The sequence below is a fragment of the Perissodus microlepis genome, chromosome 17, assembly GCF_051167445.1.
Source record: "Perissodus microlepis isolate ML-2025 ecotype Zambia chromosome 17, ASM5116744v1, whole genome shotgun sequence".
Lineage (NCBI taxonomy): Eukaryota > Metazoa > Chordata > Actinopteri > Cichliformes > Cichlidae > Perissodus > Perissodus microlepis.
The window spans coordinates 34,683,421-34,702,148 of NC_140477.1; the positions used below are offsets into that span (position 1 = coordinate 34,683,421).

Here is an 18,728-nt window from a genome sequence, read left to right on the forward strand (position 1 = left end):
CTCACATGAGACATAGACCTTCAAAGTAAAACAGGAATTAGCACAGACGCCAACTAGACTAGGGGAGACAGAGCAACTAAGAAACACAGACAACACCAACAACAAAGAGACACAGAGGGCAGCTACTAAATACTCAGAGAACTACACAGAATACAAGAAAACCAAACTAAGACACTACACTAAAGAATAAGCTGGGACAACAAAGTAAAGTGTGCGTGTTAGTCCCCATAGGGAAATAGTTCCTCTGCATTTAACCCATTCACCCAGTGAAGCAGTGGGCAGCCACCAATGCAGTGCCCGGGGAGCAGTGTGTAGGGACGGTACCTTGCTCAGGGGTACCTCAGGGTAGCCGAACCCCCGACCTTCTGATCATGGGGCCGCCACTCTACCTACTGAGCTATCCCTGCCCAAAGAACATAATACAAAAAACTCAGAGGCACAAGAAACTCAAAACACTGGGTCACTGACCCAGGACCGTGACAGGGACAAAACAATCGGGGTTTAATACTGTGTACACATTGCATGGTCTGAATGGTCATCTGAATAACTGAGTTCAGACTAAGTCAGGATTAAACACTGCATTCCCTTTCATTTGAGAAATGCTTCAGGTCAAGCATGAAAACAATGTGAAACCCAGATATTAAGGAATTTGGAATAAGCTTTAACATCGTTACATGCTGGTAGTAGTGACTTCCAATTTAGGCTCTTTGAACCTTTTTGGATATGAACTGCATTAAAAAAGGTAAGGCACCATTGACAGCTTCTGAAGAAATCAGCAATTATCTAGACCAGGGGTGTCAAACTTGTTTTATATCATGGGCCACATACAGCCAACTTTGATCTTATGTTCATCGGACCACTGAACTTTGCATTTAATGTATGAAATATTTTCATTTAAGACCAGGAAGAGTAACGTCAACATTGCCAGTCTTTCTTCATCATACATCTTTAGCTTAGATTGTAAGAATGTTTGTAAAATTACAGAAATGTGCAGTTGAATGACTTTGGTGTATTGTGAATACAATAGAATCCTTTTTATGGTCATTATTGTCATACAACGAAATTTTGCTTGGTAGCTCTTGGCACAGAAAAGAAGGAGCACTTTTGCTCACCCCTTTACAGGTATATATGTGCTGTACACACACACACATTTGTATATATATATATATATATATATATATATATATGTATGTATATATGTAGCTGTAGCCAGTCTTATTCATGATCTCACTGAGGCCTTTGCAGAACAGCAGTGGGGACAGCGCATTTCCTTGGTAGCACTTGATGGTGACTTATCCTATGGGCTTGAAGTTGGCCTGTAGTGTTGCACTCCACATCCCCATAGAGTTTCCGATGAAGGATCCAGGTGTGGGGATATTCTTCTTTTTGACATCCATAATCTAGAGGGGTTTTGGAGCCAGCTTTTGGACGCAATTCCCAGAAATAAGGAGTGACAAAGAGTGAGCAAATGTTCTCTTGTACAGCCACGACAATAATCAGGTGGTGAAAGGCCTTGTAGGAGGAGAACATGTTCAGAGGTAAAAATGTGTGTGGGGGGCAGGAGTGCTTGATGAGGAACCCAACGTGGTTGTGGAGAGTCTCCCCTCTTCCAGTTATTGTGCCGTTCTCATCCTCCATCCCACAGAGTAAAAAAATACTCAGTAAAAGCAAAGGGGTATAGAGAGAAACACACTGACTGACACTACTGGCCAAGTAAGAACAAAATCCAAGTCAATGCTGAAGTACTCCTGTCCATGTTTTTCTATCCTCCTGCGTGGAAAGTGGCGCCGCATGACGTCACACATAAACAGGAAATAACGATAGTGAGCGGTGCTGTGGAGAAAGAATTAAGAAATCACGACCTGTCGGATTTAAAATATTAACACACAAATACAATGTAAAGCTATCAGTAACAGTTAAGACGGACGAAGTCTGAGTTTGGTCCCAGTACGACGTGTTGTTTTCCCAGCTCCAGGAAATCAGCAGGCTCAATGGTCCAGAACGGCACAGATCAGGTCCTGCAGCACGTCAAACCTGTGAGTCACGCTTTGTGCTAAGAAAGACTTAAGTACAATAACTAGAGATTAAAGTCAGAATTCTGACTTTAATCTCAGAATTTTGAGGTGGGCACCTGCAGGCTTCCAGTTTCAGTGACAGCGATGTGTCCAGTTTGGCAGGTGGAGAACTAATTCACTAAATATGGTGGATATAAGTGATTTTTTGCGTGGCCGAGGGGTCCCCGAAGATGCTATTTTATTAATGGAAGAGCAGAAGGTGAGTAACAAAAAGAGAAATAGTTTGGTGTCTCCTATTTCTACAGGAAAACAGTTACGGTACAGTTACGGTTAGCATGCTTGTTAGCTTATAATGTTATATAGGAATGAACGTGTTTCACGATGTTACAGTATACTAGGTGAATTGACGTTTTAACTGTTGTTGATCGCAGGATCATCCCAGATGGGTTCGTTGCATTTTTGTCATTTTGATCTTAAAGCACACTTTCTACAGTTTGTCAGCAGCCAAGAATGTGATGTTTTGATGGAAGCAGTAAAAAATTTCTCTGCAGTTGACTTGGATGATCTTGTGGAAGTTCTTGACAGTTATGGCTGTAGAAAAAGAATCACTGCTGAGACTCTTCCTACAATCCTTGATGAAATAGCACACAAAGAGCTTGTCCAAAAACCAATGTTTGTTATTGACTGCTGGAGGGAGATCATCGACCCCCATATCTCCCTCAGTCCGGAGGGACTGACCAAGTTATTCTCTGAACTGCAACCAACTTCAAAAAAAGTGTGCCAGCTACTGAAATTTGCTGTGGATTTGACTCCACAACAAAAAGAAGTGAAAAATCATCTCAAAAGATTCATCAGAGAGCTGGATAACATTAAACTTCAGAAATTTATGCGTTTCTGCACCGGATCTGACCTTATAGTAACAAACAGTATTTATGTGGAATTTCAAGATATGACAGAGTTTACAAGAAGACCAGTCGGACACACGTGTGGGAATGTTCTGCAGCTAGCTAACAGCTATGAAAACTTTGCAGATTTTCGTTCTGAATTTAATGCAGTTCTTGAAAGTAATGTCTGGGTGATGGACATTGTTTAGACTCTCACAGCAATGCGCTACATTTGAACTGCTCATGCACACTAGAGCATAACTGTAAAGAGATGTTAGGAATATGTATTTTTATGTATTTTGAACTTATACAGTATACTTTTTTTTAATTAGAGAGAAGTTTCTCATCTCTGTTAGAAGTCCAGTTTTGGCTAATATTTCATTTTCTTTTATCATTTTGAGTTTTACATGATACAGTCACAAAACAAAACGAACGGGTACACTGTTTACTACCATATCCAGAGCTGTCTTCACCAAATCCAAGCTTTCCAGCTGTAAGACAGAAACCTTCTGCAAAAGCATGAAGAAAGATGCTTTAAGAAACTATAATTAAACTGCTCTTAAACTTTCTTTAATGCACCATGTGTGGTGTGAGAGCTCAGCACAGTCAAATACTCAAGTAATTAGTAGTAAGACTAATTCATTCAGATGGTATTTTCTTATTAGGTCAGGGCTAAAACTGAACATAGTTATAACGTAAAAGTAATGCTGTTATGCAACACTGTATTGTAAAAGGAATAAGTACAATTTTAGCCTTTAGCATTTGTCATGTCTGAAAATATTTTGCTTTACAGTATATGCAATTTTTAGTTAAGGTAGGTTAAGGTATCAAAGTTTGGCATTTGTTGTTGATTACAAAGGTTCCATTTGAAGTTGGTGAAAATATTTTTTTAAATTCCAGTATTTTCTTAATGTCATATTGTTTCTAAGCATACCTGTTATTCATCCATCAAATCGATTCAAGCTGCTTAAAGGATTCAGTCTGTTTTGAAGACGGTTATTGATTACTGAGATCATAAATAAACACTGTACAGTTCAGTGCAGTGGTCAAGTGCTGTGATTATTCAGGCATCCTTTTGTAATGCCAAATTGTCATGTTCTCAGATATAGTATTAATCTTAACACCTGGAAAAAATGTCTTGTTACTGCCAGAAATTATGCATTTTTATTTGTATGCATGTATGTTCTCAACCATTCACACTTGTTTTTATTTCTATACCATAGATGACACTGAAGGAATATGTGATACCACAATAGCCAGTGTTCATGATCTTTACAGTAAGTCACTGATGTATACTGATGCATAACAAGACTGTATGAGATCTATAAGTTTGTTTTAAAAGTTGAGTCATTCTTGTTACAGGGCAGCTTATATGGTTATGAGTTTTAGCCATGTTATTGGCATTGGCAAGAACAGGTTTCTTGTAAACTTTTTCCAATAAAATGTTACTGTACACAGTACATTTGTATTGTTGTTTTGAATATGTTCATCAAGCTCCTTATCTATTTGAACATGCCAGAATTCAAGAGACTGCCACACATGAGCTCAGTAACATGGAAGAATACCATTTATTTTTAATTTCAAACATTTCATAAAGATACACAAATATAAATGTAAAACATGTTGCACTTAATGTGACAATAACTTGGTTCCACTTGCAGGAACTGTTTTGTTGCATTGTTGCTGGGATACTACAAATAAAAGTCAAAATATTTTTGGTATGTTTCTTATAATTTTAGGATTCATGACATAAAGGAGCCTTGTGTACGACAGCTCACACTGAATCAGTATAGCAATGACTCATGGTCATTTTACATGAAAACCAGCTAAAATATCTTACAACTAACAGAAGTGAAATACAATAATAATTAAGTGATGGATCTTCATATGGGTAAATGATTATAATAGCTTTGCTTTAATATAATTGCACTAAAAGCTCCCCAAAAGGCATAACGACTTTAAATATTAACAATGATACGTTTATAGAAACATGCTGTTGTCAAGACCTAGAATTGTTAATGCTACTATGGTTTGCTGAAACATACCACAGATAACCCGGGCACTTAGCATATTATATGCTGGTGCCTGGGTTTCCAGCCATGAATATTAAGAGTAAAGGTTGATACAGAAAACAATGAGCAGGGAGCTGGTCAGTTTATATTTTATATACTATGCACATGTCTGGCAACAAAACACAGAAATTTATATTGCAATTTACTGGTAGGCAGGTTTACACCACTTATGATTCAATCAAAAATATAACATTTGTAAATGCAGTTTAATGTATGGCCTTTTAAAAGGATTGACATGTGTTTCATAACTGATTGATAATATCACAATATTCAGCTTTTTCAAGTAATATATAAACATTTCTGTTTAATGGTAGTGTGAATGTAGAAAAACAATCAAATTGGGGGGGGGGGGATACTAACCAAACTGTATTTATTACTATGATCAACATAAAATGATACTAGTTGGTGCTGACCTCCTATCAGCACTCTGAATTTACATTACAGCAGAAATAAACAGCAATATTCTGAGAGAATGACCTGAAAAATGGCATGTTCGGTCACACCTAAAAGATGTCTTTCATTTAATGCAGTGCAGAAATACCTGCATAAAAGGTACCTGTAAGACATGGCACCTACTATCAAATCACGTTATCAAGATAAAGAGAAATATTTTGTATTTATTTGTACATTTACACACTGAAGTTCCTTAAATACTTTGCAGTATTTCTTCTCTTAACCTAATATACAGATCCGCAGCACCAAGTGGATCTCCTGGGGCATCCCATTCATTTTCTACCATAAGCAGGCAACAGAGTTCAAAGACTGTTTCATCACAGGGGTGTTGACCTTTTGGGCTACACTCTTCCATACACAAAGTGATATCCTCCATAGAAATAGGTTTCAGTCTATCCTCAGCACTGTGCAGCTCTGGAAATGAATACATTACTACTGGTCGACCCGATGCTGCACTACCACTTGGCCGGATTTTGTGCGAGTTCCATGTGTTCACAACTTCATCAAGTTCATCCTACATGAAAAACAACACAATATAAGTATATGAAACAGACCATGTACCAGTAGATTTAGCCAAAGTTGAGGCTTATTAACTCATTAATCAACAGACATAGAAAGTGACCTCTAATTAATGTAAAACCAAGCAGCAACAACAAAATAGCACTTTCACTAAACAGCACATGGACACAGAATGGTGCTGCATGATTCTACTGTTGAATAGATAGCCCAACACTTTATACTCAGTGTGCAATGATTCTACAATATATTTTCAATAGAGAATTAACCAAATGATAAGATTGCTTTCTGAAACCGTGCCCAAAGGACCACTAGGTAACAGACTCCATAGTAATTTAAACCATGTGGCAATAAAAAAAAAAAAAAATGCTCCATGCACCTGTGCTGAGAAAGGTGCAGTTACTTCCACTGATAACATGAGTACAATTCCATCAAAGTATTAAAATGGAATCCCAAAAAGTTGATTCTGTTCATCTGGATGTAGCGTTTTCAGTGTGAGAAATGTTCTGTCAAAAAACATTCCTTACCTGGCTGATTGAGCATGCATCAAGACATATTAAAATGGAAATAAAATTCATATTTAATTTAAAGAAAAAAAAATGTTCTAACCATATTTATATTTTCTATTTATGCAGCTAAGACATTACATAGCATGAGCACATGCTTTTACCTGAATAAGATTGAGAAAGCAGAATTGGATAAGACTTTTGTCCAAAAAATCCCCTGTGAAGTGGCCATCATCCTGAAAAGTTTGAAATAAGTTCATCCAAAATTGTGCACTCTGTTTGCGTAGGGTAGCCCACCATCCTTCTATACGTTGGTTGGCCGTACTTCTTCCGTAAAGGAAACTTTTCTCACCTGTAAAACTGTCTGTGTGGTTTCTCCGTAAAAACATCTGCATTTGTTCGACACAACCATTTTCGGTACCTCGGTCAGCACGTAACCTCTCTGGACATCCACTGATGCATGAAACTGTTTTCAGAAAATAACTTGCAATCAATTTAGGGTCATTGTTTGTGGTATAAGCCTCCATCCATAAAACATAGCGGCTAAAACCATCTATGCAGCCACTGATAGCAATACCATATGGTTTCAACTTGTCATAGCCATCCATGTGCCAGAGAGCATTTGGCCCTCTGCAGCTGTACTGTCGTCTTCTCAACCGTCGAGCTCGTCTCAGTTCCACACCTTGAGGGTCAACCAATTTGATTATGCATCTTACAGTATCTTGTGACACCACAAATCCATGTTGAATTGCACGAAGATGTATCCAACGATAACCTTGCATCTGTCCATTTGTCATGATCTCTTGTTGGACAAAGGCTAGCACTTCCTCCAAGTTTGATTGATTCTTCCTTCTAAAAAGCCCAAGTCTTTTACAAATTCTCTTTAGAGTTCGAACACTTATAATTGTCTGATGACTATGTGCTAAAATTGAAAGTATTTCTTTGTTACTGAAAGAAAGTCTGAAATACAGTCTTATTAAGTCATCCAAATCTGACATGTCAGCCACTGTTTCTCTCACTTTGAGAGGTGAACTTTTTGCAGAAGTCCTAGTTTTCTTTTTGACAGTGGTTGCTTGCTTTTGCAGAAATTGAAGAGGGCAATTCGGTCTCCGTACAAGGGAATGTAGTTTGCCAAAGTTGCGTCATCCATCAGTGCTATGACGTCACAATCAATCTGCACACAAGAAGAAAGAAAAGACAGTCATTTTCTGCAACATTTACACTGCAAAGCAATATTACGGTTAAGCCTCTTAGGTCACCGCTAATGCCAGTAGGAGAGTACTGACTGTAGTTATCAGAAAAGCTATCTATTTTATGCAGGGCGAAACACAATAATGAAAGAAGCAAACTAAGGCATAGCCTTTCAGTAAATAATAAATCCTCTTCTGTATTTAAAAAAAAGCAGGACTTGATTGGTTATGATGTAGGTAGTACGTCTTCTAAGGATGTTCTACGACACTGTGGTAGCCTCTGCTGTCTTTTATGTTGTGGTCTGCTGGAGTGGTGGAATGGCAACGGACAACACCTCCACGCTCTCTGCATGAGACTGTACGACCACTGAGCAGCTCGATCAGCAGTAGACTTTTGTGTACACGCTTGTGTACATATCTCTGTACATTTTTATCTGTACATATGAATGTTACTTATGTATGCAGGACTATAACGCAGAGTCATAAATACACAGTCCATTTAGTCATTTATTAAGCAAAGGTATTACACATAGAACACAAAGTAACATTGTAAATCAGTCTTTGGCACAATATCGGGATTATTTCGTTATTTATTTATTTATTTTTGTGTTTATGCGAACAATATGCCTGATTTGCGACTTTCTGCACTTCTATTGGTTGTGCGAACAAACGTAACGTCACTCCGAGGTCAAAGTTCAACGCGGCAGCGCTCCTCAGCCAGCACTTTTTATTTTATTGTTCTATAAAAAAAATCAAATACTGTATTAAGTTTATTTTTACCGGTAGTGAACTGTAGTGTAGCCTACCATTTCCACACGTAGGCGTTAAGTGCACTGGGCAGCTCAGAGTATAAGATATGATTTCCTTCTTGAGCTGACATACATTACACAGTGCAGGAGAACGATGATGTCATTCTGACATTATAAACAGTTAACAGTTTGCTCATTTCTTCTGACACTGTACCACTAACGTATACACACAGTTACATGCACTACATTAGTTTGTGTTAGCTAACATGTTGTGAGGGGATCGTCAGTCGGCCACCGTCAGAACAACAACCGGGGCTGTGTCGGTGGCTGTGTATGAACGCCACCCATTTTTCTGAGTGAAATATCCGCATAAACATTCATTACAGTTTCTCCCCTCCGCTGTACTAAGTGTAACTTACTTGTACACATCAAATATATCAGTGATATTGGCAGGCGGCTAGCATCTGTAACACAGCTCCGCTTAACTGCCTTGGAAAACTCTGAAATAGTAGAACAATAAAATTAAATGCAACGAACCCATCTGGGATGATCCTGCGATCAACAACAGTTAAAACGTCAATTCACCTAGTATACTGTAACATCGTGAAACACGTTCATTCCTATATAACATTATAAGCTAACAAGCATGCTAACCGTAACTGTACCGTAACTGTTTTCCTGTAGAAATAGGAGACACCAAACTATTTCTCTTTTTGTTACTCACCTTCTGCTCTTCCATTAATAAAATAGCATCTTCGGGGACCCCTCGGCCACGCAAAAAATCACTTATATCCACCATATTTAGTGAATTAGTTCTCCACCTGCCAAACTGGACACATCGCTGTCACTGAAGCTGGAAGCCTGCAGGTGCCCACCTCAAAATTCTGAGATTAAAGTCAGAATTCTGAGAAAAAAGTCAGAATTCTGACTTTAATCTCAGAATTCTGAGAAAAAAGTCAGAATTCTGAGATTAAAGTCAGAATTCTGACTTTAATCTCAGAATTCTGAGAATAAAGTCAGAATTCTGAGATTAAAGTCAGAATTCTGAGAATAAAGTCAGAATTCTGAGATTAAAGTCAGAATTCTTTTTTTTTTTCTCCAGTGGCCCTAATCCTCTTCCGTATTATAACGTTCAAATATTTTGATGAAAAATCACTCCATGTTTATTAGCTGGCAGATGTTCAGCATCTTCTATGATTGCAGAGAAGTTTTATGAGAACTTTTCTTTTCCCCTGAATAAATAGTTACCAACCCATATTTTTTTTTCTTTAATTTTTTCCTGTACCAGGTGAGCTGGGAAAGATGAGTACTGTTCATCGATCATGAAATTCCAAGTTTATAAAAGAAAGGTCTGCACATGCCTTCCAAGGTATGGCTGCATCTTCCTATTCTTGGTCGTGTTTGCCTTAAGCTTCGTGATAGATTTCATGGACATCCTGGAGGTGAGGAATTGTTTTTTCATTCATTTATACATCTTTTCTCTTACGCTTGTCCAATTCAGGGTCATGAGGGCTGTCCCAGCTGTCTTTGGGGAGGAGGCAGGGTGCACCGTGCACATAGAGACAGACAACTATTCACACTCACATTCACACCTATGGACAATTTAGAATCACCAGTTAACCTAACCCCACTAATTGCATGTCTCTTTATTCATTTATTTGGGACTTAAATCATTTTAGGCAGTGAGATAAGGTTCAATGAACTGTGTTTTTAGAATAGTTTCATTTAATGACAGGCATTGTTTTTGTTTTGTTTTTTTACATTTCAAAATTAGCAGTGTAGTTTTCTTGCCAATGGTTTCTGTATTTAACTGGGATGTTGTAAATATAACCAGCAGACATGATGGCGAAGGATTGATCTGTGAACTCTGTCTATGTGGCAAATAAATGTCTACCTGTGCTAACCAAGAAGCATTGTAAACAGGTGTATTTATCTTATTTCCACCAGTCCTGATACGAGAGTAATTCTTTCACCTAGCATGTAACAAATAAATCTAAACCAATTTAAAAAGTGATTGGTGATTATACCCCCACATTCCATACATTATACACCTCTCCAGAAGTCCCACAGTCACTGTGAGTGGAAACACATGTAAAAAATGTTTGTACAAAATGGCCTTGGGCACCTTAAATAGCAACATAATGGCTTCTTACACAAAAAAATACAATTTCTAATCTGACAACTTAAATATAAACTTTGAAAAAAGTAACAAAATAGGAGTATATTTCACAAATAATTCTTTTAATAATCCACAGTATACTACTAAATTTTTTCAAATCTATTACAATCGACTGTGCTGTTCTCATTGTCAAATACAAATTCTTTTTCATTATGTGTATTTCGTCCTATATGATAGGAAAGGTCTAGAAGTTACTCCATAGTCATTTGCAATTACACTGTAAGGAGGAGAAGTCTTATTTCCTATTTACCCATTGGTAAAACTAAATACCTACACTAACTAAGCAAAAGAATGAGAAACAATATACAGAATCTTCAAGTTTTATTTGTTTTGTCCCTTTTACCAGGACAAGGTAACTCCATAAACCTTTTTTTAGGTTTGCTCCCTTATGAATGAGGAGACACGCTGAAGCTCACTCACCAGATAGCTTCCAACTCTCTTTACTTGTAAGCACAATCAATGAAGAGCAGTTACAACCCACTCTCTGAATAATGATTTGTATTCACAATGTAAGAAGAGAAGGTTAACATGCTCCATAATATAGGCTGCATCAAAAATATTGTGTAGTTAAAATGTGCAAACATCATTGTTTTTTTGTTGTTTTGTTGAAAAACAACAAAAATCTATCTAGTACGACCATCTTTTTTTTTTTTTAACTACTCAGAAGGTACTCATTAGTTTAAAAAAAATAGATGAAGTATCCATCCATGTAATTTGAAAGTTTTGTCATAATTTCTTTCTCTTGCAGTGTATTTTTAATCTTTGCTGTAGAAATCCAGGTCAAAAGAAAATTAAACCATGAGTCATGGGCAAGCAACATGACTTACTATGTGTTAATAGACCTCTCTGCATTGACTCATACTTGTTATTAATCTCTGTCTTCCTTCTCTCTCCCCAACCGGTCGCAGCAGATAGCCGCCCCTCCCTGACCCTGCTTCTGCCGGAGGTTTCTTCCTGTTAAAAGGGAGTTTTTCCTTCCCACTGTCGCCAAAGTGCTTGCTCATAAGGGGTCATACGATTGTTGGGTTTTTCTCTATATGTATTATTGTAGGATCGATCTTACAATATAAAGCGCTTTGTTTGTATAGCGACTTTTGTATTGATTTTGTGCTGTATAAATAAAATTCAATTGAATTGACCGTGGACCACAAATTACGCCCTTGGAACTGTTCTGTAGGATGGATGTCTGGAAAGATGGCTGGCTTTGTTGCCTCATTGTCCTAAATAGAGCCAACATTGTGATAAAGTGCATGTTCATGGTAAATCATCTCTTTCTGTCAGTTTAATGTTAATGTTCACCCAGACAAACCTGAAGTAACTCAGATATTGGAACAAGCTCGGGTTTAGTGCACTCATTTGTATTTGACATCTTCACGGAATAGTTTATTCATTTTACTGAAGATCAAGCAGATGTGGATCATTAGACATTTGTATTGGCACAAATAAGACATGAAAGTAGGAAATACAATTTCAAGAGAAACGTTTTATTGTAATTTGTTAACTGCTGGCCATTTATTTGATGGATTTTTGTGTCTGCTGTGCTCTCTCTCTGTTTCCCATTTTCAGAATACTGTGAAATCTACCATCCATAGCTCATATGCAGACAGACATTATGACTTCTGCAAATTCCAACCACTGTCCCTTAAGGAGACTCGTGAAGAACACCTCCTATTAAAGTCCATCGCTTGGCCTGAAACTCCACCTTTACCATTTCCTCATTACCTGAGCAAGACCAGTGATCCCTCACACAGCAGCTTCACCATTCTCTCAGGGAGGGAAGACGGAGAGTGGCACAAAGATGATAACCTGGAGATTCTGATCAAAATGTACGACTTCCAGGGGCTTCCAAAGAAATTTGGGGGAGACGTTTTACTTGCCCGGCTCCATAACCCGACTCTTGGTGCAGGTGTGGTAGGGCAAGTGGTGGATCATCTCAATGGCTCCTATTCTGCTGTGTTCTATTTACCCTGGGAAGGAAACGCAGAGGTTGAGGTGATGCTAAAACTGAATTTCAATGTGATCATGGTCTTTCAGTCAACCTTCCTTTTTAATACAATATGATCTTCAGACAAAGGTTGGATTCTCATTTCAAGATAGTAGACTAAACAAGACACAGGTGCAAACGATTAAAATAAGGATAGGGAAGTAAAATTCAGACACAGGAGACAACTTTCAAAGTAAAACACAGAAATGGTAACAGAATCTAACCAATCAGACACAATTCACACTTGACATAAAATGAAGTAAATCTGAAAGCCAAGCTATAAACACTGAAAAAAAGGTTTCAGGTCCTAAAAGGACATGGAAGTTGGCTCTAATTTGGCACTTGTCACGTTTAACTTTAAACTTTGTTAAAACTTCAACTGCACCCAGTCAAAAAGCCACACTCTAAAGCCGAGACCACATTTTTGTGCATGACTCTTACTGCAACCAACTTTAAGCATCAATATTATGTGATACATCATACAACCTCACTTCCAAAAAAGTATGGACGAAGTGATTTGCAAATATCATAAATCAAGATTTTCTTCATAATAGAACAATATAACAAGTTTAAACTGAGAAAATGTCCTGCTGTAAGGAGAAAAAATGTCATTTTGAATTTAATGGCAGCAATACATGTTGAAAAAGTTAGAACTGGGTCGTGTTTACCACTGTGTGGCATCTCTTCTTCTTTTAACAACTAAGGAAACCAAATTTTGTATCATCCTCACTTGATATAGGATTCTAGTGGCTTAACAGGCCTCATTTTATTTTCCTAATGTTGGTCAAAGGGCTGTACTGTAGGTAGCCCAATTAAGCAGTATGTGACTCTTCTACTATGAAGCCATGGTGTTGCAAAAGATGCACTGTTTGCTTTTGCATTCTCTTTCTGAAACATGAAAGTCTTCCCATGAAAATGCCATCATCTAGATGGGAGCATATATTCCTCTAAAACCTGTAGAAGAACAGATCCTCCCACCAAGCACTGATGATGCTTTTCCACATGTGCAAGCTGCCAGTTCCAATAGCATTAATGTGGTGCGCCTGACATCAGAGAAGCAGGCTTTTGAACGGAGTGCTACTAACATGTTTCCTTTCCTCTTTATTAGAATTTCAATTCATATGACCACAGAACAGTTTTTTCCACTTTGTCTTAATCCAAATGACCTTAGCCCAGAGATGATAGTGGTGTTTCTTTATCATGTTCACATGTTGCGTCTTCTTTTCATGATAGAGCTTTAACCTGCACTTGTGAATTGCATGGTGAACTGTGTTCACAGAGTGATTTCTGGGAGTGTTCCTGGGGTCACACAGTGATTTCCATGACAGAATTATGCATGCTGTCTGTAAGCCTGAAGGTCATAGCTATCTAATATTTTTCCCCTTATCCCATGCTTACAGAGATTTCTCCAAGATGCTTGATGATATTATATATTGTAGGTGATGAAATATGCTAAGTGTTTTCAATCCTACATTTTGGAGCATTGTTCTGAAATTGTTCCACAATTTGTAATTTTTGCATATTTTCTTTTATTCAAAGAAACTGGGCCTCTCTGAAATGTTCTTTATTCCCAAATATGTTACTACCATGTTGCCCATTAACCTAATTACTGCCAAATCCAACTGTGTTTTAGTAGAGCTCACTTTTCCACTTTTCTTTCCATTATCCCAATTTTTTTTAGATGCTGCCATCAAATCCAAATTGAACTTCTATTTCTTAGAAAATAGTCAAATCTTCAGACTTCTAAAAGTATGTTTAAAATGAACAAAGAAAAAAATGTATATATATAAAATGTATTGCTGTTCCCTTAAAGATAAATACTCAGAGAGTGCGCTGGTGTGGTAGCGGTTTGCACTCTTGGAGTGCTTCTTTTGCTTGTTGATTTCTAAAGCAACTAAAACCATATTAATACTGATAAGATGACCACTATACATCTATATACATGGTGTCTAAAAGTGTGGTTTGCATATTTAACTTCAACCATTTGTTCTTGTCATAAGCAGTATGCCGAGGCATGATCATTATGACGTCATCGTGATCTAAGGGAAGTTTAGCTGTGCTGTATGCCAATCCACAGGGAAATACACAAATAGGAATGTCATTCTTTGTCCTCCCAGGTAACACTGGTTCACCCCAGTGAGGCAATCACAGTGCTGCGCAGTCTGACCAGAAAACACCCTGACAGGATTTACTTCAAGAGCCTCTTCCGCTCAGGCTACATCAATGAAACTACTGTCTGTAACGTATGTTTGCGTCCAACCCAGCAGCCTGTGTGCAACTACACTGACCTCAGTACAGGCGAGCCGTGGTTCTGCTACAAGCCAAAGAATCTGAGTTGTGATACCAGGATCAATCACTCCAAAGGAAGGCTTAAAAAAAACCTCATGACCACAGAGACCCTTTTTCAAAGGTGTGTATATGCCACATTATCTGTGTGACCTAAATGGGGAATTTCTAAAGTCGAGGCAAAAAGTGACTGACACAAAAAAATCAGTCACACTTGATGATTTTGAGGCTTTTCTTCTAAAAAGCTAATTATTTACACTCAGATATGAAGCAAACTTTGTCTGTACTTGTGTTAATGGTAAATGGGCAAAAAAAAGGGTATTTTTGTTTTGTTCTCTGCAATCTAAATCATTTTGTTGTGTGTGCTTTGCCTCAGTGATGTCAACATGAAAGTCTCCATTCCAGCTTCAGGACCTTCCTGTGTCACTGTTTTGCCAAAAACTAAAGGTAAATTACAATTTTTCCAATTTTTTACATTTTTTTTTAGTAGTATGGAGTAAGCTAAAAGTTTTTGGATGCGATGGTAGTGTTCATGTGGAGAGATAATCCCTAAGAAGTTTTTTTCAGTGCTCCTTCAGAAGCTTGACTGCTACACATGGATCACTCCCTGGAAGCCATGTTCTGTGCCCTTGCAGTGCTGGGTCTTCGTAACTGTGTCAAAACACAACTTGTCTTGATCTCACAATTTTCTTTGCACTGTGTGTGGGCCCACAGTTGTGTGCTGATACATACTACATGTTCAGTTTCCAGTGGATATACTCAGACTTCCCAGAATGTTACAGTACAGCTGTCCTTCAGGAATTCACCTGCACAAACCTGTAAATGTCAAACAGTGACTACAGTTCCAGTTGATCTCCCACTGATTTAAGGTCCATACTTAAATGCAAGTGATTATAACAGGACCTTCCAGATGCAATTTAAAAGTAGCTGCAACAGAAGAGTGTCATAAATGAACCATGAGCAAGAGATAAGGTTTTTGGTTTTTCTGACTAGTTTCCAAAATGTTTTGATCACAACACAAGCTGCACTTAGCAGATAAAATGCTGAATGAAGTGCACCCTCTCTCTTTAATCTTCAGTTTGAGGCAAGTTTTCAACATCCACATATGTGGTGAGTTGTAAGGTTTACAATCAAGACAGATTATGATACGTTCAAAGCTGCCATGATTTCATGTAGATGGCCACAGGGTTAAACTGTTCCAAAACTAATATAGTGGTGTGAAGTCTTGCATCTGTAGTATGATGGTAGAGTGGCTTTTTTTCTCTGGAATTTGCTTAACTTACGCATGATTGCCACAGTAAGAGTAGACTTATCAGCTGGTTAAAAATATACTATTATTTATTTTTTTTAACGTCTTCTCAGGTTGGTCCATGGTGAGTAGGCGCACTGTGAAGTCTAGACCCTCTGGGTATTATTTCCACGGTGTGTGGCGAGCATTACGTGGCCCCAGAGTTCCTCACTTCAACACTTCCTCAGCTATCACTCAGTGTCTGAAAGGAAAGGTGGTTCATATATACGGAGACTCCACCGTCAGGCAGTGGTTTGAATACTTTAACGCAACACTACCAGGTAGCTGCTCCATAAACCTCTCTGGCAACAATTTGATTTTTTTCACAGTGAAACTTAAATCATTCTCTCTGTATTATTTTCAGATCTTAAGGAGTTTAACCTGCATAGCCAGAAAAAAATTGGACCTTATATGGCTCTAGACTATGTGAACAACATCTTGGTGACATACCGCTGCCATGGTCCTCCTATCAGGTTTTCCAAAGTCCCAATCAGCGAGTTGCGCTATATTGCCAACGAATTAGACAGCTTGACTGGAGGCAGCGATACCGTCGTAGTTCTTGGCATTTGGTCGCACTTCAGCACTTTCCCCGTTGAGGTCTACATCCGGCGTTTGCAGAGCATCCGTAGGGCGGTGGTGCGGCTGCTGTCCAGGGCTCCAGATACACTGGTTGTCATTCGGACTGCAAACCCAAAAAATCTGACGCTCTATGAGACAATCACTAACAGCGACTGGTACTCGCTGCAGCGTGACAAGGTGCTCAGGGCCATGTTCAAAGGACTGAATGTCCATCTGGTGGATGCTTGGGAGATGGTCGTGGCCCACAACCTGCCACATGAACTCCACCCACAGCCTCCAATTATTGAAAACATGATTAATGTTCTCTTGTCCTACATATGCCCTAAAAAAGGTGGCTAGATGTGATTGTTTTTCAGCAGCCCATGCACACACACATTTATTCCTTGCTTATTTATAACAGAGAAATACAGACTGAGTTGAGTCTAATGCATGATAAATAGTAATGAATAATTAAACTGAACCTTTGGATTTTCATGCAACAATCCAGGAAATACTGGAACTCCTTATCTGACACACAAGCAGGATTTACATAAGGGAATATTGCCTCATACAGGCTCATTCCAATGAACCAATCTATGAGACACTATGAATGTTTTATTGACAGTGGGTTGTAATTCAAAGTCACTTTTTGAGTAGTTTACTCATTACCACAAAAGAAGTAAGCTTCACTATGCTGCCTTGCTTCCAAAGAAAATGTGTTTCGCCACAGTCATCTTTTCAGTGCAACTTTTATTGTGTTTTCTGCAGCAAATCAAATAACACAAAAAGGCAAAATAAAAACGTAAAAAGGGGTAACATTGAGCAAAGTTAGAAATAATTCAAATGTTTGCCATAGATATATATTCAGGTGGACATAAAAATACCGAAATTAATGCTACTAAGAAGGGACATAAGATGGGATATAACATCTCGAAATAGTCACTGATTGTTAATTTAATAATGCTAAACATTACTTTATAAAATATGTAAACCCTGTAAAATGACGTCAGATTTTACACAACACTGCCAGTGAATTTGCATCTATTTCTAGAGTACTGTTGGGAGCATTAATCTGACTGACTTCTCAGGTATTACCTCTAGAGTTAAGTGTTTACTAAAAATATCACAAGACATGTGAATGTATTTTCTGGATTCATGAAAGGACAAAAACAAGAAAAATGTTCTCCAGCTGAATGAAAAGAAAAAGGAATCATTGTCTTTGCCCGTGACAGATTAAGTTAATGACAACTTAGGTTCTCTTGCCACATTTGCTAAATCTTCTATCAGGAACCTTGGTGTAACGTTTGACTCTGTCTTCACTGTCAATGCTTACGTTAAATCTCTGGTTTGTTCTTATTTCTGTTACTTGGATCACCAGGTTGAGTTCTACTGTGTCAGGCTTTGGATTGATATTTGTTATTTATGCCTTTATTTTATCACATCTGGATTACTGTAAATTCATTGTTTACTGGTTTTAATAAAGCATCCTTGGAATGCCTGCAGGTTGTTCAGAACGCTACCCACATACATTAATCCAGGTGCACTGATTCTCCATCAACTTCAGATTCCACTTTAAGATTGTGGGGTTTTTTTTACTTTTAGAGCTCTGCATGCACAAACATCCACTTTTCCAGCACCATCTCCAGACCCCGAAACTCTATGACGCTGTGATCTCTTTTAAAAAGCAACTAAAACCTCATCTTTTTAAACTTGCTTCTGGATAACCTTTTTGTTTTTATGTTGTCGCATTTTTGTTGTGTTGTTTGTAATATTTATCTTGAGAGGTGCTAAATAAATAACATTTATGACTAAATATAATGTAATTTAAACATAAGACTGTTGTAGATTAAAGTATTGTTTAAAACTGGTTTATGTTTTTAGTTACAGTTTTATTATGTTGGAAAAAGAATTATTTTTTGCTATTGGTTATTCAAACTACTTACAATTCAATAAAATGTTATTTATATACCAAAGTGACCAATAACAGGACACTTTATATGATAAGAGACAGATATCAGAAACAGAGCCTCAACATCATACTGACTGAA

The 18,728-nt window shown here is 37.9% G+C and overlaps 2 protein-coding genes and 1 long non-coding RNA gene across 6 annotated transcripts; 2 read left to right on the forward strand and 1 right to left on the reverse strand.

Moving 5' to 3' along the window:
- The first annotated feature begins 1,769 nt into the window (after window positions 1-1,769).
- LOC146369983 (NXPE family member 3-like) lies at window positions 1,770-18,178 on the forward strand. Of its 3 annotated transcripts, none has more exons than XM_084909917.1 (7): window positions 1,770-2,036; window positions 9,674-9,827; window positions 12,131-12,556; window positions 14,666-14,958; window positions 15,211-15,281; window positions 16,197-16,403; window positions 16,487-18,178. In XM_084909917.1, the coding sequence occupies exons 2-7, from the start codon at window positions 9,708-9,710 to the stop codon at window positions 17,038-17,040; spliced, it is 1,671 nt and encodes a 556-aa protein (XP_084766043.1). In that variant the 5' UTR covers window positions 1,770-2,036; window positions 9,674-9,707; the 3' UTR covers window positions 17,041-18,178. The 3 variants fall into 3 exon arrangements, with proteins under 3 accessions (XP_084766043.1, XP_084766044.1, XP_084766045.1); XM_084909918.1 differs by lacking the exon at window positions 1,770-2,036 and adding an exon at window positions 2,188-2,274; XM_084909919.1 differs by lacking the exon at window positions 1,770-2,036 and adding an exon at window positions 4,161-4,176.
- LOC146369984 (uncharacterized) lies at window positions 2,194-4,116 on the forward strand. The gene is made up of 2 exons (XM_084909924.1): window positions 2,194-2,274; window positions 2,447-4,116. Exon 2 carries the CDS (start codon window positions 2,458-2,460, stop codon window positions 3,106-3,108), a length of 651 nt encoding a protein of 216 aa, XP_084766050.1. The 5' UTR covers window positions 2,194-2,274; window positions 2,447-2,457; the 3' UTR covers window positions 3,109-4,116.
- On the reverse strand, window positions 4,445-9,285 carry LOC146369985 (uncharacterized). 2 transcript variants are annotated; one of them, XR_014797331.1, is made up of 3 exons: window positions 9,110-9,284; window positions 6,611-7,620; window positions 4,445-5,938 (listed from the first exon to the last, which is right to left on the reverse strand). It is a non-coding gene; the product is annotated as an uncharacterized LOC146369985 (long non-coding RNA). The 2 variants fall into 2 exon arrangements; XR_014797330.1 differs by having other exon boundaries at window positions 4,445-7,620; window positions 9,110-9,285.
- Window positions 18,179-18,728: the final 550 nt, after the last annotated feature.

Excerpts from the sequence above, each read along its gene's own strand:
- LOC146369984 (XM_084909924.1), top strand. The coding sequence starts at position 2,458 with ATGGGTTCGTTGCATTTTTGTCATTTTGATCTTAAAGCACACTTTCTA.
- LOC146369983 (XM_084909917.1), top strand. The coding sequence starts at position 9,708 with ATGAAATTCCAAGTTTATAAAAGAAAGGTCTGCACATGCCTTCCAAGG. Across the intron at positions 12,557-14,665 it reads AAGGAAACGCAGAGGTTGAG|GTAACACTGGTTCACCCCAG; the intron begins GTGATGCTAAAA and ends TTGTCCTCCCAG. Across the intron at positions 16,404-16,486 it reads CTTTAACGCAACACTACCAG|ATCTTAAGGAGTTTAACCTG; the intron begins GTAGCTGCTCCA and ends TATTATTTTCAG.